Genomic DNA, 21965 nt, shown 5'->3' with positions numbered 1-21965 from the left:
GAATTGGATGCGGGAGAATGTGATCGTCTCTCTATGGAGTCGGTTCTCATATCTCCGATGCGGCTGCAGAGCGCACTGCACAGTGCGTCTTTGCCTCCATTTCAAGGCTGAATTCAGGCACAGATTTGGCCCTGATTCGTCCCTGAACCAGGGAATGGGGACACACAGCCTTCCAGTTTGAACTAAGCCTAAGCCCTCGTTCACACCTAGGTGACAAAACGCCTGAAGCGCGACGCCCGTGCCGCTGGAGGGGAGAATTTCCATTGATGTCTATGAGATGGTTCACATCTCATAGACGCCGTACGCCTGCCGCCTGAAAACAAGTCCCGGACCCTTTTTTTCAGGCGGCATTGGCGTTCGGCCATAGACATCAATGTAAATTCTTTGCGAAAAAAAAAAAAAAAAAGTTAACTAATCGTGGCAAAATACGCCTCGTACGCGGCGTTACAATGTGAATGGAGCCTTAAGGTTAAGCAGTCCCAGATTTTTGGTCTTTTTTTCCTTCATATAGTAAAAACTTTTCAATAAGCACATTATGTTTGGCTAAATTTAATTATTTTTATATATTTCAATTATTAAGGCATGCCTGTCATGAGAGAAATACATTGCTTATCTCCTTTTTAAAAATATTAGCTGACTTAAATATGTTCCCTGATTTCTCCAGACTGTACATGTTAAGTTCCCTCAGACCTTCCGTCATGATTTCTCTTGTCCATCTCTGGACACATTCTATCGTGATATTAAAGTCTTGTGTTTTTTTTTTGTTTAAAAATAAGAACATTTTTATACCTACCTGCTTTGTGCAGTGGTTTTGCACAGAGTAGCCCAAGCCCCTTGCCATGGGGGCACCCGAGCCAAGCCGCTGCTCTGTGTGTCTATTCAGACATGGAGCCATGGCTTGGCCCCACCCTCTTCTTATTGGCTCACTGACATTGATTGCAGCAGCGAGAGCCAATGGCAACCGCAGCTGTGTCTCAGCCAATCAGGAGGGAAAGTTCCAGATAGCTGAAGCTCTCGTGCAACATAACTGGATCGAGATGGGGCTCAGGTAACTATTAGGGGGGCTGAGGGGGGCTGCTGCACACAAAAGTTTTTTTATCTAGAATGCAATAAAGATTTAAAAAAAAAACTGCTGCCTTTACAACCACTTTAAAGTAGTTGTAAAGGCAGAAATGTTTTTTTATCTTAATGCATTATGCATTACGATAAAAAGCCTTCTGTGTTCAGCAGCCCCCTTAAACCTGAGATCCCTCTTCAACAATGTCCACAAGGGTCTTAGCCATCTGAGATTCTCCCTTCTTATTGGCTGAGACACAGAAGTGGCTCCATTGGCTGCCGCTGCTGTTAATCAAAGACAGCTAGCCAATCAGGGAAGAGAGCGGCCAGTGCCAGGTCGGGGCTCCACGTCTGAATGGACACAGGGAGCTGTGACTCGGCTTGGGTGCCCCCATAGCAAGCTGCTTGCTGTGGGGGCATTGAATGGGAGGGAGGAGCCAGGATCACAGAAGAGGAGGATCCAGGCTGATCTGTGCAAATCCACTGCAAAAGAGCAGGTAAGTATAACATGTTTGTTATTTTTATAGAAAAAAAAATGATACTTTACAATCACTTTAACTATTAGCCTGGAGTTAAGCGATTGTATATTACAACATTAGTAAACTATCCAGTCACTAGACTTCCTACAATTTGTGTTATACACAATGGGCTAGATTCACATACCTTTAGGCCGGCGTAGCGTATCTCCTATACGCTACGCCGCCGTAACTTTGAGAGGCGAGTATGGTATTCACAAAGATTTTGCGGCCGAAGTTACGGCAGCGTAGCGTATTAGGGCCAGCGTAAGCCCGCCTAATTCAAATGTTGAAGCTGTGGGCATGTTTTATGTAAATTAAGTGTGACCCCACGTAAATGACGTTTCTAACGAACAGCACATGCGCCGTCCGTGAATGTATCCCAGTGCGCATTCTCCAAATCACGTCGCAAATAGTCAATGCTTTCGACGTGAACATAACCTACGCCCAGCCCCATTCACTGACGACTTACGCAAACGACGTAAAACGTGAAAAATTTTACGCGGTTCCGACGTCCATACTTAACATTGGCCGCGCCATGTTTTTGGTGGTTTATCTTTACGCCTGAAAACGCCTTACGTAAACAGCGTATCTTTACTGCGACCGGCAAGCGTACGTTCGTGAATAGGCGTATCTTGCTGATTTACATATTCTAGGCGTAAATCAGCGTACACGCCCCTAGCGGCCAGCGTAAATAGGCAGTTAAGATACGACGGCATAGGAGACTTACGCCGGCCGTATCTTAGCAACATTTAAGCGTATCTCAGTTTGAGCATACGCTTAAAGTTGCGACGGCGCGGATTCGGACTTACAACGGCGTATCTACTGATACGCCTGTCGTAAGTCTTTCTGAATCTGCCCCAATATGTACAAATAATAGACAATGGCCACAAATTGTAATTATGGTGGTTTGCTACTATTGCTCCATCATGAATTTAATTTCAATATCGGAACAGGGAATGCTAAATTTAAATGGCTTAGTTTTTTTGGTTAATCGCATTCCATAAATATATATGTGTTATGCATAGTACATTGAATACCCAACATGCCTCATTTGTGATGATTTAAAAGTGAAAAGGTGTTTACTATGAAATAAACAATATGCAATGCAAATAAGAAAATACTGTATGTACTAAAGCACGCCAACCAGCCACATGTGTGTTTTTTTTATCATGTGCATGTATTTATATATCCAGTTAACTGGTTAATTGATGATTGTTATAGTTGGTATAGCCCACTATGATTTCAAATAAATAACTAACTGAAAAAGAAATACTGCTAGTATAAAACGTCAGTACATACATAAGTATAAAGCAGTATTTCAAGCATTACAGAAAAGAAATAGTCAACAGTTGATAAAACGTAAATTATTTTTCTTCTGTATTCTGCTTTCTGCAATGTACATTCCTATGCCTATCCTTGCATGTCTGCAATAATTAAAGGGGACATTTATTTTATCCAAAGGCAATTTAGACATATTCATCTCTAATTTTTCAGGCCATGAAACAAAGGAAACAGCTTATTGCCCTAGGTGTTCTTTCCAACAAAGGGAATCTCACCTTTTAAGTTGCTGCACAAAGTTACCAAGGATCACTTAAGGGAATGCTGCTGGGAGGTACTTAGTGGAATGAAAAAAAAAAAAAAAAAAACAAGCACGAGCAGCAACAATCAATGCCATGTTGCCATGATTACAGTTTAAACACTTTCCTATGTTTTTCATGTTTTACTACTCTCCAGTGAGTGAAAAGTGGAATTATGTATTTTTTCTCTTGTGTGTCAGATACAAGACGCTTGCACTATTGCAAACAGCACAAATCTTTCTGTTGGCTGTGTTCCATTCAGCATACTAGCATTTGGTTCTTAGTATGAAAAATGGAATGAATCATAGCACACAATGCAAAATAATGATAACTTTTGTTACTGTGATACATACAACAAATACATTTTAGCCTTAAAGTGGAAATTTACCCATAGCAACTTGATAAAAAAGAATGTTCTTTATCTAGGAATATACATTCCACATTATGCAAATTAATTAATAACATTTGTGTTTGCTGTAAATTGCCTCCAGCATTGTTCCTGTTTCTTCTTGCCAGAGGCTGCCATTTTGCTGAAGCCCAGAGCCTATGAACAGCAGTAAATCGTAAAGCCAAACCAAGCCCATCGATTTAATGGTTTAAAAAACAGGTACAATCCTGGAATGTTGGGATTGCTAACTGTCACATTTGCTTGTGTCCACAACCAAATTGTCAAACCATCAACTAGCTGGTGTCAGAAATTATTACATACATTATGGCAGTTGCAGATCAAACATAAGCAGCTTTGTTGACTGTAAGGGACAGGAGGGCTTAATTTTAGTTTAAGGCTGTCAACAGATTTGCCTCTACAAATGCAGTGCATAAAAATGGTATGTGCAGAGCTGGGTGAGGCAGTGTATTACTGGATTTTAAATAGCGTAGGCACCTATTTTTAATGTTTTACATAGCTATACCTGCAAAAGGGGCCAGCCTGAAGTGATATAGCAGGACTCAATTTTCTGATTAAAGTTCTACTTTAACCACTTCTCGCCCAGTCAATAGGAGATTGACGTCCAGGAAGTGGTTGTGAAATCCTGACTGGACGTCAATAGGATTTCATGCCGTGGAGGCGCGCAGCGCGGCGATCGGTGATGCGGGGTGTAAGTCTGACACCCTGCATCTCTGATCTCGGTAAAGAGCCTCCGGAGGAGGCTCTTTACCATGTGATCAGCCGTGTCCAATCACGGCTGATCATGATGTAAACAGGAAGAGCCGTTGACCGGCTCTTCCTCACTCGCGTCCCCACACTGGACCACCAGGGAGTGCCCCCCAGTGCTCAATAGAGCACAAATGCATATAAAAAAACAAAAAACAATAAAAGTTTTTAATGCAATCGATGCCAATCAGTGCCCACAAGTGGGCACTGACTGGCAACATGGGCACTGACAGCAGTACCTCCCCTCAGTGTCACCCAGTGTCCATCAGTGCCAACCAGTGTCCATCAGTGCCACCTGTTAGTGCCCATCTATGCCCAGTGCCCACCTATCAGTGCCCATCTGTGCCACCCATGAGTGCCCATCAGTGCCGCCCATGAGTGCCCATCAGTGCCGCCAAAGAGTGCCCATCGGTGCCTCCTATGAGTTCCCATCAGTGCCGCCTATGAGTGCCCATCAGTGCCATCTATGAGTGCCCATCAATGCCGCCTATGAGTGCCCATCAGTGCAGCATACCACTGCCGCCTATCAGTGCCGCCTATCGATGCCAACCAGTGCCACCTTATCGGTGCCCACCAGTGCCGCCATATCAGTGCCCATAATTGAAGAAGAAAACTTACTTATTTACAAAAAAATTAACAAAAATAAAAACTTAATTTTTTCAAAAATGTCGGTCTTTTTTTAGTTGTTGCGCAAAAAATAAAAATCGAAGAGGTGATCAAATACCACCAAAAGAAAGCTCTATTTGTGGGAACAAAATGATAAAAATGGCATTTGGGTACAGTGTAGCACGACCGCGCAATTGTCATTCAAATTGCGACAGTGCTGACAGCTGAAAATTGGCTTGGGTGGGAAGGTGCGTAAGTGCCTGATATGGAAGTGGTTAAGAGTCCAATTAACATGGTAGATCAGACTATTTCACAAGTATGGTAAATGTCTGATAACTGCCCCACAACAGGCCAAAAACTCTAATTGCTAAATAATTCCTGGATGATTCACATTTATAATGGCTGAAGATGTCACACATTGAGGCTGATTTACTAACAGAGATAAGAATGTTCACACATTAAATTTGTGTAAATATTCACTTCAATTATCCAATCATGTGCAGCTGAGATAAGTAAACAGACATTTGTTTTTCTCATAAAATAATAATTGAAGTGAATTTGCATATAATTCATTGTGTGAACATGCCCACACATATGATGGATGAGGCCACAACATGAGCTGGAGGATATAAGGCAAGTGTTTGCAATGATTTCTGGAACGATTGGGGAGCTATTAATATGTTTTAGGGACTATTTAATGTGATTAATTTTAGCTTGCAAAAAATAACAACAAAAAAATGATGCCCGGAACCCCGCTTTAATAATAATTGACTAGGTTAATAGGCAAAGGATTGCCAAACAAATGGCATGGGGTCCTGGGCACTGCCCTGAGGAACAAATATCAAAACAAGAAAAATATGTTAAACAAATTCTGTTTGGGGGAGAATTAGTTTTTAATAATGCTTAAAGGTCAATTTAAAAATGCAAAATTCCTTCAAATAACAGGTCTGGGGGATAGCCTTAAATTGTGTGTCTGTAAAATAGAACATATGTGCCATGTATATAGCCTACTACAATAAAACTAGCATTAACAAAGAAAAAGAAAAGCAATTTCAATTAAAGGTAAATTACAGCCTAAATGAGGGTCTGGTATAGAAGTTAATGGTGGACCCCAACCGGGCCCAAAAGTTGTGGGGGTCTGCAGGCATGGGGGTCCCCAGATATCCTTCCCGCTTGAATGAGTAAGGGGTACATAGTGCTCTACTCATTCCCAGAAAAGTGAATAGTAAATAAATAAACACACTTTTTGAGTGTCCTCCAAGTTAAAAAATAACCCCTCCTCATCTGATGTCCTAAGATGTACATCCATCATGTGTATTAAAAATGTCATTATTCAAATAAAGAACAGGCGTTTGCTTTGCAAAGCATTTGGAAATCTTTATTAATGCAAAGCAAATGTCTGTTCTTTATGCCTATGTGAATGAGGCCTTAGAATACATACATAGTAGCCCTTAGTTGTAACTGTAATATGTTACTGCCAAAGTGTTGGTAACAAATTATTTCAATTACATTCAAAATCTCCTGTGTAACAGTCTTAAAAGGTCCCAAATCCAGTTACTATGTGATGTAAAGTAAAAAAAGACTTCCTTTATCTCTACTGGGTAAAGTATTGCTCCTGCACAGTCTACCTCCAGCTTTCAGCCTATACCTCTGTAATGGTGAGTTGTGAGCTGTGAATGGGTGTCCAAAAAAGTATACACTTGTACAAACCTGATGAAGTGCAGTCCAGCAGCACCTTGTTTGTTTGAGAATTAAAAAAAATCCCATCTTAACCTCCCTGGCGGTATGATTATTTCAGAAAAAAGGTGCTGAAAGCGGTACCATTATTTGCAAGGAAATTTGGCGTTTTATACTGTAGGCCTGTAATTCTTAGGAATAACTCACTTAAATCTGACCAAACAAGAGTCTAGTAGGCATCCTGGGTATGAAATGTTTTTAAAAACAAAATTATAAATTATAATATAATAAATAATTATAAATAATTATAACAAATAATAATATAATTATAATAAAAATTATTCAATAATGTAATCAACTCAAAATCACAGACATTTGCTCAGTTGCAGAATTGTCGCTGTCATTACTTTTATTTTTTTTATGAGGAATTTCCCCACAAATCACTATCGCACAATTCTGCAAGTGATTATAATTTATTATCACTGTTTTCTAGCTGCTCTAAAACCATTTTTGACATAAAGGGACACTTTTGGTTGCTATGGACACTCCAAAGACATGCTGGTAGGTAAATTGGATCTCGTCCAAATTGGCCCAGTATATATATGTGTGTATGACTGTGTGTCCCTAGCGTGTCATGATCCTACGGGGTAAAAATGACCGCACCAGCCAAGCAGATACTGGCTGGAAAAAGCGCCCAGAGGCGATTCAGTTCGCATGCGTTGCGCTATACAAGTCATTCATTCTATGGACAATCTACAGTAGGGCACTGGGCAGACCACTAGGGACAAGGGGTGTGTGTATTTTTTTTTACATACAGTACTGTAATCTATAAGATTACAGTATACTGTATGTATTGTGTTTGTTTACCTTTTTGAATTTGGCGCCGTTCTCCGCTCCCGTGCGTCGTAACGTCGCAGGGAACGGAGATCGGCGGCACAGGAGGACACTGTGTGAACTCGAGCGAGGTCCCACTCGCTCACACAGCGCGGTGCCATCGCTGGATCCAGGGACAAGGTAAGTAAACCAAGCCTGTGGATTCAGCGAGGCGAGCCCGAGTCTGACTCGGGGTTACCGATCGTAGCCAAAAAATCTCACCCCGAGTCAGACTCGGGAATACCGCCAGGGGGGTTAAATAGCCAGAAATGTAAAGCATAATTTACATGAAAAAAAGTCTGTATATTTACTAGCCTTTAACCCTATTTTTACTCAGCTCTCACCCCAGTAGGATAGTGCAGAAGTTCATTCCCATGTGATTTGGGGTCCTCAACTGTCACTCTTGCCCTTTAAAACATACTGAAAGCCAGGCATAAGGTGAGTATGTTTTTCTTTTTTTTTCCTCCCAATGCTTCAATTCTTTTTTTTTAACAAGTGTTTTTAGTAAGATTTTCTAGGTCTGCTTTGAAGTATTAAAATTGCTGCATAAAAAAAGAAAGGTGATTTGAATGGTTTGTGAATGTTTTGGTGTATTATGTACCGTATCCCTATAAAAAAAATCCTAAAACTAGATGGGAAGCAAAGCATTATTTAATGCAAGAAGAATTGGTCTTTAGGTGGCAAGAAATGCATTATTTATGGACCTTGATCCATGTATGTAAGGGGAAAATAAAGTTGGCCTGGATAATACTGCTTTCCAGAAATGTGTTGAAGACCTGATCCTTTTTCCATCAAATATTTTGTTCTATTTCATTTATTTCTGCTGCATTCACAAAAAATGCTGGCATCAGACAATAAATATGGGAATGGCAAAACTAATGGCAATGATCACAGATTTGAAAAAGAAACACCATGTCCTGCAACTATATAATGCTTTTATATACACCTCTAACTGCATAATTTGCATATGAACATTATTTAAAGGTGTCTATTCATACTGCACACATATGATTAAACTGGTTTCACTATATGAAGAACATACAATTGAATGGCATTAGCTATTGAACACTTCAAGCACAAAGTGTAACCACCTTTTAAATTGATGTTTGTTACAGTGGTAAAGAAATTCACTCAATACACAAGCTATTTTCAAAGGATGTTGCTGAAAACCCAGGATAATACAAAAGGAAGCTGAACAAAGATATAGTGAAACCTGCACGAATCGGCCTAGAGAATGCTTTTGATATCGACACTAAGCTTTTATTATGACAGAAGCCCTGTTAAAATAGAACTTTTTTTTTAATAGAAAAAGAGTTACAGTGAGGTGTATGGTATATTCTCTCAAAGAAATACATATCTGCAGAGGCCAAAGTTACACCTTTTTTCCAACAAAGGCCCCCGTATTCGAGAAACGTTACTTTGTTATCCAAAAGTGAGCTTCTAACTGCTATTGATTAATTCTCAGCTTCAACTTAACTTCCTGTTAAAGTGAGCCAAGACCACATTATAACTTGCACAAACAACACGTCAATAACATATAATGAAGATAGGATATGAAGCTTAGCTGCAGAAAATATCCTAGTGCTGTTATACTATTACAGTGCAACAGAGGGTGGCTGTAATTACTGTATCTATTATTTACTATTAGATACTGCGCCCTTCTTATGCCGCGTTCACACGATCGGTCAAACAGATGAGAACGGTCTGATGGACCGTTTTCATCGGACCAAACCAATCGTGTGTTGGCCCCATCGGTTATTTATCCATAGGTTAAAAAAAAGCAATCTTGTTTTACATTTAACCGATGGATACCTAACCGATAGAAAAAAAATGATCATTTGTAGGCACGTCCATCGGTTAAAAATCCACGCATGCTCATAATCAAGTCGACGCATGCTTGGAAGCATTGAACTTCGTTTTTTTCAGCACGTTGTTGTGTTTTACGTCATCGCATTTTGACACAATCAGTTTTTTAACCGATGGTGTGTAGGCACGACTGACCATCAGTCAGCTTCATCGGTTAACCGATGAAAACGGTCCATCAGACCGTTTTCATCGGATGGACCGATCGTATGTACAGGGCTTTATTGTACTTTCTACTTCCACAGAATTTCCACAGGCCAAGTTAAGAATGAGATGTCCATTCATAACCTGCTCTGTACTAATATCTGTCCAACTGGTAGAAACAATCGTTTTGTTGGAGGTAAGTTGAAATTGAAATGACAACACTGAACTATTTTTTTATTTCATTTGCCTTTACTATAGCATTAGAACATCTGAAACTCCTAGTGTTTAAAATAATGTTTACAAGATCACAGAATTATTGGTGAAAAATCAGTAATTGCCAAGAAACTTGACTTTGGTGGTAGTATTGTTTAGTTTATAAACAGGATTACATAAAAATCCCCTCTGTCAAATTTCTTCTTGCATTGAGCCTGGCACCAACAAGGTGGTCTGGTGTTAGGTCAATGTTAATGATTTTCTGTAAAGCTGAACTAATACTTCAAAGACTCAAACTCTTTCACACTTTATTCAAAACTAAAAAATTAAGTTTTTGCTATAAACACACCTTAATTTGCCTGATTTTTGTAAAAAAGGCTTGTGAAGACTTCTCATTAAGACATAGCTAATGCAATTACATGGAAATATGCAAAATGGAGCATGAAATGATACTGGTTCATAAACTATGATGATAAAAATATCGAAAAAAGATCTTATGCATGCAAAAAAAGGTTCTTGAATGCAATTACTTCTTGACAGAGGCAGTGGGAAAATTTCCAGCAATTTCAAATAGAAAGATAACCACCAACCACCAACTGCATAATATGTGAGGCCCAGTCTAATAAAACCACAGCATCACTGAAACAGTGGGCAAATGCAGACAATTATAATGCATTTGGTGAATTAAACGAATATGCCCATGGTTATTACTAAAGATAAAAAGTTGGTGACATTAATGTTTCTATGAACATCCTGGTAGAATGTTCCAAGTGACAGATAAAGTATACTTCTCACCCGGGCTTGTTAGCGCTCCCAGTGCGCTAGTCGTTGTGGAAAGAGGGTTTGCATTGGTGGTGGTAGCTGAGGTTTGGGCTGCGGCTGCTGCAGCTGCTAAAGTAGCCAAATTCTGTAATTGCAAAGCATTCATGCCTGTGTGAGAGAGACAAAAGAGACCTTCAGGGACAATGTTATGAAAATAATTATCTTTCTTTTTTTTTACACAATTGTCATGCCTCATGCAGTAATTGTAAGGGTTTATCGCTGTAAAACAAGCAAGGTCCTCAATTCATTTTGAAAGAAACAGGGTAAGATGCAAAAATGTATTTAAAAAATGTGTAAGTAATAAAATAAATAAAAAGGAAACTAAAACTGCAAATAGTGTAATTTTTTTTGAATGATATTACTTTTAATCATATGAGTAATATGAGAAACATAAGGACATATTCAAAAAATGGCACAAGATCACAATTATGATCATCTGCCTGTCAAGTTGCTTGCTAGAGTTGTAAATTGCATTCATCACTCTCACATTCACTTGATCAAACTTCCGTGTGACATCCCTGATATATATTAAAATCCTGACACCCTGCGACTTTCCTAAGTTGCCCTACATTCCCCCCAAATATTTAGCTGCAATTAAGATTTTAGCTTATAAAGCCATCACGATTTCACTGGAGAAGAGAAAGTAGAGTCTTTCCTACAGCTCAGAAACTTTACAATTTTAGCTTGGGGGGTCAGTGCTATAAGGGGAGCTCTTCCTCAAAAATGGCTACAGACAAGAGGCACATTGTAGGAAAAGGGATAACTTCTGGAGGCACATAGTGTTGGAGGGTAATGTCAGACAAATGCATTAAGGATTAAACTACTTGGGACTCACTGTACCAAGGTACAAATACAATATTGTACTGATGGACAACTTCAAGAGGGGCACTGTACGAAGCAGCGACATCTGGAGGAACATTATACTGAGTAGGCAAGTTGTTTTCTGTTTTTTTATTCTTCACGTTTGCTCATAGTATTTAAAATTCTACCAGTTCATATAACATGGCAGCAGTCTTTAACAGCTTATTGTAATATATAGGTGGTAATTGAGAATCTTTTGTAACATGGAAGCAGTTTTTAGCAGTATTCTGTCACAGGGGGGGAATGCCCTATAAATCCAAAGAAGTCTTGTGTAACATTACAGTGGTAGAATTGTTTTGTTTTTGGAGGTTAGTAAAGAATTATTATGTTACTGAAACGCTGAATTGAACTGAAATGTTTGTGATTGACACATTTTTCCACATATTGTTATCATGCTCATTTTGTTTAAGTTACTCCTGTTAAACCCCATCAATTTAGTCATGTGCAATCTTATAGCTACACCCAGTAGTGTATTTAGGTTTTGTGCTGCCCTAGGCCTGACTAAACTCGTGTTCCCTCTAATTTAAATATGACCCGTCCCTTTCTATCAAGACCACACCCCTTTCTGTTTTAGACCCACCCTGAAATGTTCGAGTGGGGACACTAGTTCCTGGGGGAAGGGGGGGCTAGGGCAATGGATTCCCTTAATTTGCATAGATTTACTCACACTTCCTGTTTGGTTATGGGGCAGGACGTGAAAGAAAATCTCTGCAATGGGTCAGGGATGGTAAAAAAATTAACTGACAGGCAGGGCCGGACTTACCATTGGGCTTGACTGGGCTCAAGCCCATGGGCCCCGCCCAATAGGGGGCCCTGGGCCAAATTGTGACAACCCCCCGTTCGTGGAAATACCCTCCCGTAATTTTGCGGCAATCCCCTACCACGATTTTGCGGCAACCCCTCCCGCAATTTCGCTGCAATCCCCCAATTTCGGCAGATGGATGTAATTCTTGGCAGCCACCAGCTCCCCTGCTCAACAACTTCAATGCTCCAGGGGGCTCCTTCACTGCAGCAACAAGTATGATTGGTCGGCGCACTACCCCCAGGGGCTACAACCCTCCCTTACTCTATCCAAAATGGAAAAAAAAAGTGTTGTCTATAAAAAATTGTCTAAAAATCTGATAATTTCAGGGAGAGGACTAAGAAGATATAACCATTCTAATGCTGCAGCAGAAAACATTCAGTGCAGTTTAGTGGTCCAGGCTGCATGACAGTCAAAATTAGAAGCAGTTTGCATTACACTAACAGTGTAGCACAAGCCGGCGGGGACTCTTTCCGTGCTGCCCCTCTGCAAAGTGCTGCCCTAGGCCTGAACCTTGATGGCCTAGGCCAGGATACAGCGTTGGATACACCCATGTTTTGCTGTATTAATGACTCGACTAGGCCATCCCTGTTTCAGATTGTGGATAGATGGGATGTAGGCATGCACTGAATGCAGTGTGTGCAGGAGTTTAACTTATTTCCTGACAAGGGCATCCAACAATTTGTCATTATTATATTATTATACATTATGGCCTTGTGTATTACTAATCTATTCAAGTACACACACACAAAAAAAGAAAATTAGGTCCATTCATCTCCCTTAGGATATGCCTTTAATCTGTCTACATACATATAGCAACATTTCCAATCTCCTTTATTTGCAAATAGACATTTTTTTTTCATACTAGGCAAATTTTCTTTACACAGGTTGTTTGAAAAACTGCAGAGAACAAATGCAGGGTTTTATTTAATAGGATATTAAATGACTATTAGCAGGCAACCATAAAATACATTTAATTTGTTTTCTATGTTTATTTCTGATTAGTTGCGATTGGTTATTACACATCACAGTTCTTAGCAACATGCTATTAAAGACTATTTTTTCCATTCTCTGTCTAAATGAAACTGTATTTGTATTGTTTACCTCATTTAATTGCTTTAGAATTAGGCACTAAAATAAAATTTTGCTTATATTTAATACAGTTTATCTTTTCGCGTATACACATATTTTACTTTATTTTACATGTTTTATTAAAGAGTGAGATTTATTAATGTAACATTATTATTTTTTAGGGTTGCCATTTACTTCACCTAAGGTGTTTTTTGTCTTATTGTTCATAACCATTATCATAAATCTACATATCAATAAGTGAGAACAGATGTCACTTGTTACAAGTACTTGCCAATCAGGCCTGTTAAAAAGTGACAGATGGGTGGTTGTAAAAACATTCTCACAAGACCTATTAGCACTTTCACAGAAAATGTTTGTGGTGAGCCTGTACATTCACAGATGTCATCCTGTGAAAATGGGGGCTTGTTTACAAGTGTGATATGTGCATTTCTCCATATCAGGTGCATGCTCATGCAGATTTGAAAACAGTTACGAGTTTCCATTTTTACATTCACAGTGATATCTGAGAACTTTCTTAGACATAATAGCTGATTAGCTACATCTGTTTTTAACCTCTTCAGCCCCAGAAGATTTGACTGCTCAATGACCAGGCTTTTTTTTGCGATACGGCACTGCATCACTTTAACTGACAATTGCGCGGTCATGCAATGTTGTACACAAACAAAATTGACATCGTTTTTTTCCCCATAAATAGAGATTTCTTTTGGTGGTATTTGATCATCTCTGTGTTTTTTTTTTGCGCTATAAACAAAAAAAGAGCGAAAATTTTGAAAAAAACCCACAAAATCTTTACTTTTTGCTATAGTAAATATCCCAATTTAAAAACATATATTTTTTTCCTCAGTTTAGACCAATATGTATTCTTCTACATATTTTTGTTAAAAAATCACAATAAGCGTATATTGATTGGTTTGCGCAAAAGTTATAGCTTCTGCAACCTATGGGAAAGATTTATGCCATTTATATGGCGTTTTTATTATTATTATTTTTTTTTACTAGTAATGGGGTGATCTGCGATTTTTTGTGGTATTGCGACGTTGCGGCAGACACATTTTTGGGACTATTGACATTTACAGAGCGATTAGTGCTATAAATATGCATTGATTACTATGTAAATGTCACTGGCAGGGAAGCGGTTAATACTAGGGGCAATTAAGGGGTTAACTATGTTCTAACTGGGAGAGATGACAGATTGTGCTTTCTACTTTGTAGAAACACACAATCTGTCTTATCTCCTCAGATAGCACAGGGATTTGTGTGTTTACAAACTCCTGTGCTGCCGCTTGTGCACTTGATCGCACGCAGTCGGCAGCGATCGCGCGTGCTGGTCACGCCCATCGGCTTTCCTGCTGTGTAGCGCGTGCGCGCACACCTCCGGCGGCTCTCCTGGTCGAAGCCAAATATGTACGAGATTTTGCCCAGGAGAGCCATTCTGCCGCAGTATATCTGAGCGAGCCGGTCTGGAACTATTAATATTTCTTTAATGGCAATCTTATAAATGTCTTTGGGTATAAATAACTGAATCCTTTGATTCTGGTGTGTAGAATTCAGTGCATTTTTTTATCTTTAATAAAAAAAGACAGTTTGTTGGACACTTTTGGATTTGAAAATGGTATCGTTGTTGCATTGTGATGGTATACACTTTGCCTAACATTTAGGCCCCTTTCACACTGAGGCGTTTTTCGAGCGTTATTCAATCGTTTTTCAAGCGTTTTTCGAGCGTTATTCGAGCGAAGCCTTATCTGCAATCCCAATGTGCTGGTAAAGCACTGCTAAGACCCTAACGTTTTATGGTGTTTTTGCAGTGCCTCAGTGTGAAAGGGTAAGGTGTTTTTACAGCACTTCAATTCATTTCAATGGAGAGGGGCGTTTTTGGAGAGCTATTTTCAGCGCCCAAAAGCTGCTCCAAAGATGCTGCTTGCAGAACTCAGTGTGAAAGGGTCCTTTGAGATGCATGGAGAGCGTTTTATGAGCGTTTGTTTTAGTAGCACTATTTTTAATGCTAAAACGCTGTAAAAACTATTCAGTGTGAAAGGGGTCTTAGTGCATAAGCCATGGAGTAATTGAAATAAACAGGATTTTTTTTACACTGCATACATTCATAAACCAATGATATATATATATATATATATATATATATATATATATATATATATATATATATATATATATATAAAACTTTATTTCACAGTTAAACATTTAATGCACCCATGACACCGGTGTCACAGATAAAAAAAATGCTAAAAGCTGGAATTATTCCTCTTTCATGTATTATTTTTTCATACACTGTCTGCTGTGTATATGCAGTTCCATGTACACTTTTTCGATATCACGATATCTGTAAGATGCTAAAAACAGAGTTAGGTGGCTAGGTAAAGTAACTCCAGTAGCATTCACAGGAGTTAGATCATCAGTAGTCATCCAGTGGCTGATGAGGGAACATGCTAGATGGGGAAGAAAGACTAGAAGAGATTAACAGCAGTTAAAAGAGCTGGAAAATTAATCGGTAATTCTGCTATAAAATGCAAGTATGCTGTGCACACTTACACATTATGGCAAAAACTCCTCCAGTCCGGTAAACTGCAATTCCACTTTGTGTGTTTTATTAAAGAAAAGATTCCTGCTATCAGTCACATATAAGATCTGAGACTGGAAATCTGGTAACTCTATCATCTGTCAGAAAAGCTTCATGTCCAAGAATACTTGTGAAATGATAAAAGCTGCTGTAGGTAGTGTGATGCTACTCCTTATACATCAAAGCAACTTTTTTTGTCCAGGTTGGTGATGTAGGAGATCGATTTTGGGAGAATGTGTTAAGCCACCTCCAGCTGAGTTTGTGGAGCACTACCTGCAACTTCTGTTGTCATCTGTGTGTAGTCACTTGGGTCCTAACTGTTGCAGTTTTAGTGGATGTTACTGGTGATCTTCTACAGTATAAGTGTTATAAAACAGAAACCCCCTATCAAGCAGGGCATGTAACCAGTGTGCTATAACAAGAAAAGGTGATTGATATTTTGTGGTGTTTATCATTGTTGCCCATGGTTGTCATAGAAAAGTTCTATTTGTTAAAGGAACCTTGACCAAAAGGAATGCACACAAGTTCTCTAGATGTATTTAAGTCTACATAACGGTATATGCAAACAGATCACTAGGATATATTTCCTGTGCATACACAAACAATGCTAAAAAATGCTTTAAATTCATAAGATTGTCTAAATTGTACTAAATACAGGGGTCTTACCAGTTTATTCACAGCCATTTCTCTTAGTTATTTCCCATATAAGGCTTATCAGCTGTATGAAGAATGTTTGTAATTGGGTTAGTGACACCAGTTATGTATTACTCTTGTTAAACTCTGTTCTCCAGGAAGTCAGACTTTATATAAAGTGCTTGTGCTTTGTTATCAAAGTCTCCCAGCTGCAAAGCTGAAGGAAATAGCACAACAGGTGTTAAATAAAACATCAGGCTAGCGCCACATTGAGCCTTATTCAATATGAGGAGTAAAGCTGATATACTGTTTTTTTTTGTTAACAACTGTTGACAGCAATGGGAATTATGAGCAAGTCGACTAGATAGTAATGACCAGCATGTGTTCACCCAATAGAAAAGACTCACATCAAGAGCAAAACAGAGCAAATTTCACATTCTTTTTGTGTTTTGTAAAAAGAATTTGCAAACAAACTTGATATTTAACACTTTGAGGCAGCATTGGTAAAGCAGAAATCATTATTTTGAAGTTTAATGATAGTCCAAGTAACAGTTCATTAAAAATCTAATTATCTAATGAATCTACTTTAATGAATGATAATCATTGCAATAATTTATTCTCCCAGCCATTCCACCCTAAAGCTAGCCATACATTGGTTGATGTCTCCCCTAGAAAAATGGGTGGCGAGATGTGTGCTTGTTTTTGGCAATTGGGTTCCCCCTTTTCTTGGGAACTTAACTAACTATTTGATACTGCAAGTGCATTTATCAACCCCTTGGCACTTGCTAAATAAGAGACGAGTAGTATTATATTTAACTCTATTTACTGATTATTATTATATTGTATTCTTCTCTGATATTTGAGTGTCAGTTGGGGAAGCAATGATTTTAATTTTCAATTGTGGTAGTTTGTCACTATCAACTGCCAACTTATATAGGGTGCCTTTTTTACATCTAGGACATATACCTATATATTATATCCAATACTTACAGATTTAATCTTGGACCCTGCGGTCAGCTCCACCATTCCATTACCTGCACTTGCTATGGCCAGGTGGATCTGGCTTCCATTGGCCTAAGTACATCGCCACATCGACCCACCTCGCTGGGACTCACATTCTTTTGCATTATTTGCCTTGGCCCACTCTCTTAAACGGAATTGGTAAGTGCACGGTTACCACACTGTATACATTTTCTACTAAAAGTGTTAAACGGATTGTATTGTACTATCTTGTAATGTATTTGACGTATACTTTTATGTCACCGTACTCAAAAAAGAAGAAGCCTTGATGAAGCACAACAAGTGCGAAACTAGTCGGCAGTCTGCATTTAAGAACATTCTTTTTCATCTTTTCCATTATGTATTGTGGTCATACCATGTAAAATGTTTTTATATGAATTCCTTTTATATTTAAATTAAAACTTTTTTGATACTTTTCTAAAAACCATTGTGTTTTGTGCGTTTACCTTAAATAACACGAACAGCACCTCACTTTAAAAATCCCTATATTTGGAGGAGAATTCCTCTCTTCCTTATATTTATTTTTTGTTTTGATGCATTTATCAACTCATGCCCTTGCCAATGAAAACTGGGTTTGATCGGAACAAGCCCAAAAAATATGATGTGATAATACATTTAAGCTTTTACCTTGTGATAGTTGGAAGCATTTTTAATAACTACCCACTGTAGCCCTCCTCGGCTAGACATATTTATTGCTCATTGGTAACAGATTTAGCTACTTGTTCAAAGTGGGACACCTTTACAGTAAATTTATTTCAACTGAGACACTAGTCAAAAAGTGCCTAAATCTCCTCTCAGCAAGAGTTTAAAATGTCTCATGTAGCCTCTGCCTAAGGGCTAAGATACACGTGTCAATTTTGCTCACAGCTCCTGTGGTCACTGGCTGTAAGCCTTGAATGTACAGTATTGAACCTTAATACTGCTTGGTGAGGTCAAATATTATATTAATGGGTCAATTGTAGTGGAGATGAGGGGGAGCAGGCTAGAGCCTGCATTCAAAGGAGTCGTTTGCTATTTTCCAAAACATTGTATTTACCAGTTTTTACCAGTTTTACCAGATACAAAACACTAAATAAATAGCATAGACTCAAACAAAGCAATTTGGTTTATGCAGTAAACATGCCTAGGAGCATACAGACCTTTATGCTACGGATACAAACAGACACCAACATTGGAGGCCAAAATTAGGTAGTGTATTTACACCTGGATGAATATGCCTTTGGGGCAGCTTTGAATAGTAATGGGGAAGCGCCAGTGCCAACCACACACAATGCCATCCTATCATATTTACCCTTGGTTTAAAGAAGTATAATTATAAGTGCAACACTTAAAACACTGGCCCTGGTGGCAGTCATAAACACTGGAAACAATAACACTGGCTGTGTTCAGCATCCCTGGGAATGCTGGCATTGGCTGGAAACACTGGCTGTATATTCTTAGGCTGCATTCACACCTTAGTGCAGCGTTTTGTACCGCGATTTGCCACGACAAATTGCAGCGTTTTGTACCGCGATTTGCCGCGACAAAACGCGTAGTTTTTTAACCTTGTTTTCGCTGGAGGGGTGATTTACACATTGTCGGCTATGCCGAACGCTGAAGCCACCTGAAAAAAAGGGTTAGGGACTTGTTTTGAGCTTCAGGCGTACGGCGTTTCGGCGTTCGGCGTGGAGATGTGAACCATCTCCATAGAGAACAATGTTAAATCACCCCTCCAGCGTATTTTAGGCTGCAATAGCGTCGGGCTTCAGGCGTTAAAACGCCTAGGTGTGAATGGAGCCTTAGAATTCAAACACCTTCACCATGTGCTGCAATCTAACACCTAAGACTAATAGTATAGTGAGTAGTGGTAGTGGCAGAAGCAGAATATTATTATTTTTTTGCCACAAGTTTTTGAAGAAAGAACAAGAAGAAAAAAAAAAAGAAAAGAAAATGTATTTTAACCCACTAAACTGTCTTTTTATGAAGATTTTTTTTTCACACATAGCAATGCACATTCTACTCCTCCTAAGTGTGGGGATACCACTTTTTGTGAGACTTTTTAAATGTTTTAACTTATTATGTACCTAACCTTTTATCTTGTATACTGTATACTGTAATACAGTGATACGCTTCTATGTGACATGTTTGTTTTATACATTTGTTATATCACACGGTGCATCAGTGTGGTATAACAAATACAACCAATGATGTATCAGATATTAATAAAGTGTCAAAAAGAAAGCAGTTCAAAGAAGTGTATTTATGAATGCAACACTGAAAACACTGGCCCTGGTGGCAGTCATCAACACTGGAAACACTAACACTGGCTGTGATCAGCAACACTGGCACTGGCTGTATATTCTTAGAATTTAAACACCTTCACCATGCTCTGCAATCTAACACCTAATGCTGTGTACACATGATCAGGTTTTTGCCTGGCCAAATCACATCGGAAAAATATAGAACATGTTCTATATCTAAAGTCTGATGAAATTGATTGGAATTTCCGATGAAAAAACTCTGATATGGCTACACACGATTGGAAAATCTGATGGAAAAAGTCCATCGGAAATTCCGATCGTGTGTACGGGGCATAAGACTAATAGTATAGTGAGTAGTGGTAGTGGCAGAAGCAGTCATTTATGCATTAGCCAGGTTGTAAAGGACTGTAGGGACAATAGTATAGCCTTAACTTATTCCAACTTTGGATCCATCTCTGCATAGGTGGCAATTTTGGAGGTTGAATTTGATTTCCAAGAAGGAACCAAAACAAACCGACTGGAGCTGGTGTGCTCTTCCCCGCCACTGGAAAGAATGGGTTCAGGTAAAAAAGGGGGCTCTGGCGGGCAGCTGCAGCACAGGTTTTTTTTTCACCTAAATGCATAGAATGCATTTAGGTGAAAAGCCTTTAGAGTTTATATCCCCTTCAAAACAGGATTGCTTTACCTAATGAAGAAGGTTTTCTATCCTTTAAAATGCATTTGGTTAAAAGAACTAGTGGTTGGATCATCAAATGATGTAGGTGGAGTCGGCCCTTAATGAGAAACCAACATTGGGGATTTCTCTAAGTGTTATGCCTGATGCATCTAACTGCATGTGAGTGCATTTGATTACTTTTTATCAATACATTTCGATGCTTTTCTGCATAAGGAGGAAGTGGTGTTTTAATGCTATATATAGAATGGTGGTGAAATAATTTTTAACCTCATACAGCCAGCTAACAACACTGACTAGCAGGACCGAGAACAAAGCCTACCTTTGAAGTGGGTGAGGGACAAATAAATACAGACATTTTTTTCTGGGATGTATTAGCTTTTGTGTAGTATATGCCGGTTCACTTCTGAGAGGGCACAGACAATTATTACTAAAATGCAAAAAATTCCCCATGATTTGTTATTGAATCTTGGGCATGACTGAAGAATATAAGTATGTGCTAGATTGATTGTTCGGACCAAAATGATTAGAGTCAGGCCAATTTATTCTGAAAGGGGCTAGCATAACTGGAATTTGGATTAGTGACATAAAGGTTACATTGTTCTACAACTAAATTTAATAGTTCTTTAATGAAAAAGCAAAACATTGTATAGACTCTAACAATAAAAATAAGCAAAGCAGAGCATTTTGCATACCCCAATTCTAAGTACACAATGGGATTTATTTACTAAAGCTGGAAAGCGCAAAATCAGGCTCACTTCTGCATAGAAAGCAATGAGCTTCTAACCCCAGCTTGTTCAATTAAGCTTTGGTAATAAATCCTGGAAGCTCGTTGGTTTCTATGCAGAAGTGAGCCTGATTTTGCACTTCCAGCTTTAGTAAACAAACCCCATTGTGTACATAAAAGTGGGGTATGCCTATATAGTGTTTACTAGCCTCAGTTCAAAGCACCAAGTGTCACCCATGGATAACCTACAATGATCATCTGAATACACTATGGGTGCGACCATTCCTGCAGTCTGCTATCAATAAGCTTAGCTTGTGCTCCACATGTGATGGCTTTCCACTCCTGGCTGCCCCTCCTCCTTTTCTCCCCCACTTAGGAAAGTTCTCTCAGCTCTTTTCTTCCTCCTTGACTGTTCTCCCTCTGCCTATACCAAACCTTGCCTCCCTAACCCCCCTTCCTCACTTTTATACTTCCCTCATGCACTGAGGGGCACTCCCCCTCCCTATTTCAAAAGAGGTGCAAATTATAATCGACAAGTAGCATCTCTGATTGGCACTCTTAGTAGCCCTGATTATGTCTGGTTGTGGAGCTTCAGGGATTCAATATTCCTATAAATGTTTCTTTTGCTTATGGTCCTTGATGTCACAACCAATTGACACTTTTCTGCCAAACCTTGTCTCTGTTTCATTGCCTTTATCACACTTCTTCTCTTCTCTTGAAGTGTTTAAGTATATACTGTATATAAACCTAATAAATCCTGTGTGAAACAAAGCACCATGTGTTATTTATCTCTCCTGCTATCTGTATGAGTCATATGTATGATAATAGTCTATGCTGACA

General features: G+C 39.0%; 1 protein-coding gene across 26 annotated transcripts in view; it reads right to left on the bottom strand.

Moving 5' to 3' along the window:
* CELF2 (CUGBP Elav-like family member 2) overlaps positions 1-21965 on the bottom strand; it is a 702444-nt gene that overhangs the window by 46081 nt on the left and 634398 nt on the right. For all 26 annotated transcript variants that reach the window (XM_040343368.1, XM_040343357.1, XM_040343358.1 and 23 more), the window contains one exon: positions 10476-10610. In XM_040343368.1, coding sequence (XP_040199302.1) covers positions 10476-10610 — 135 coding nt within the window. The remainder of the gene's footprint in view (positions 1-10475; positions 10611-21965) is intronic.

This window comes from Rana temporaria, chromosome 3, assembly GCF_905171775.1.
Source record: "Rana temporaria chromosome 3, aRanTem1.1, whole genome shotgun sequence".
Classification (NCBI taxonomy): domain Eukaryota; kingdom Metazoa; phylum Chordata; class Amphibia; order Anura; family Ranidae; genus Rana; species Rana temporaria.
This window is presented reverse-complemented; position numbering and strand designations above follow the sequence as displayed.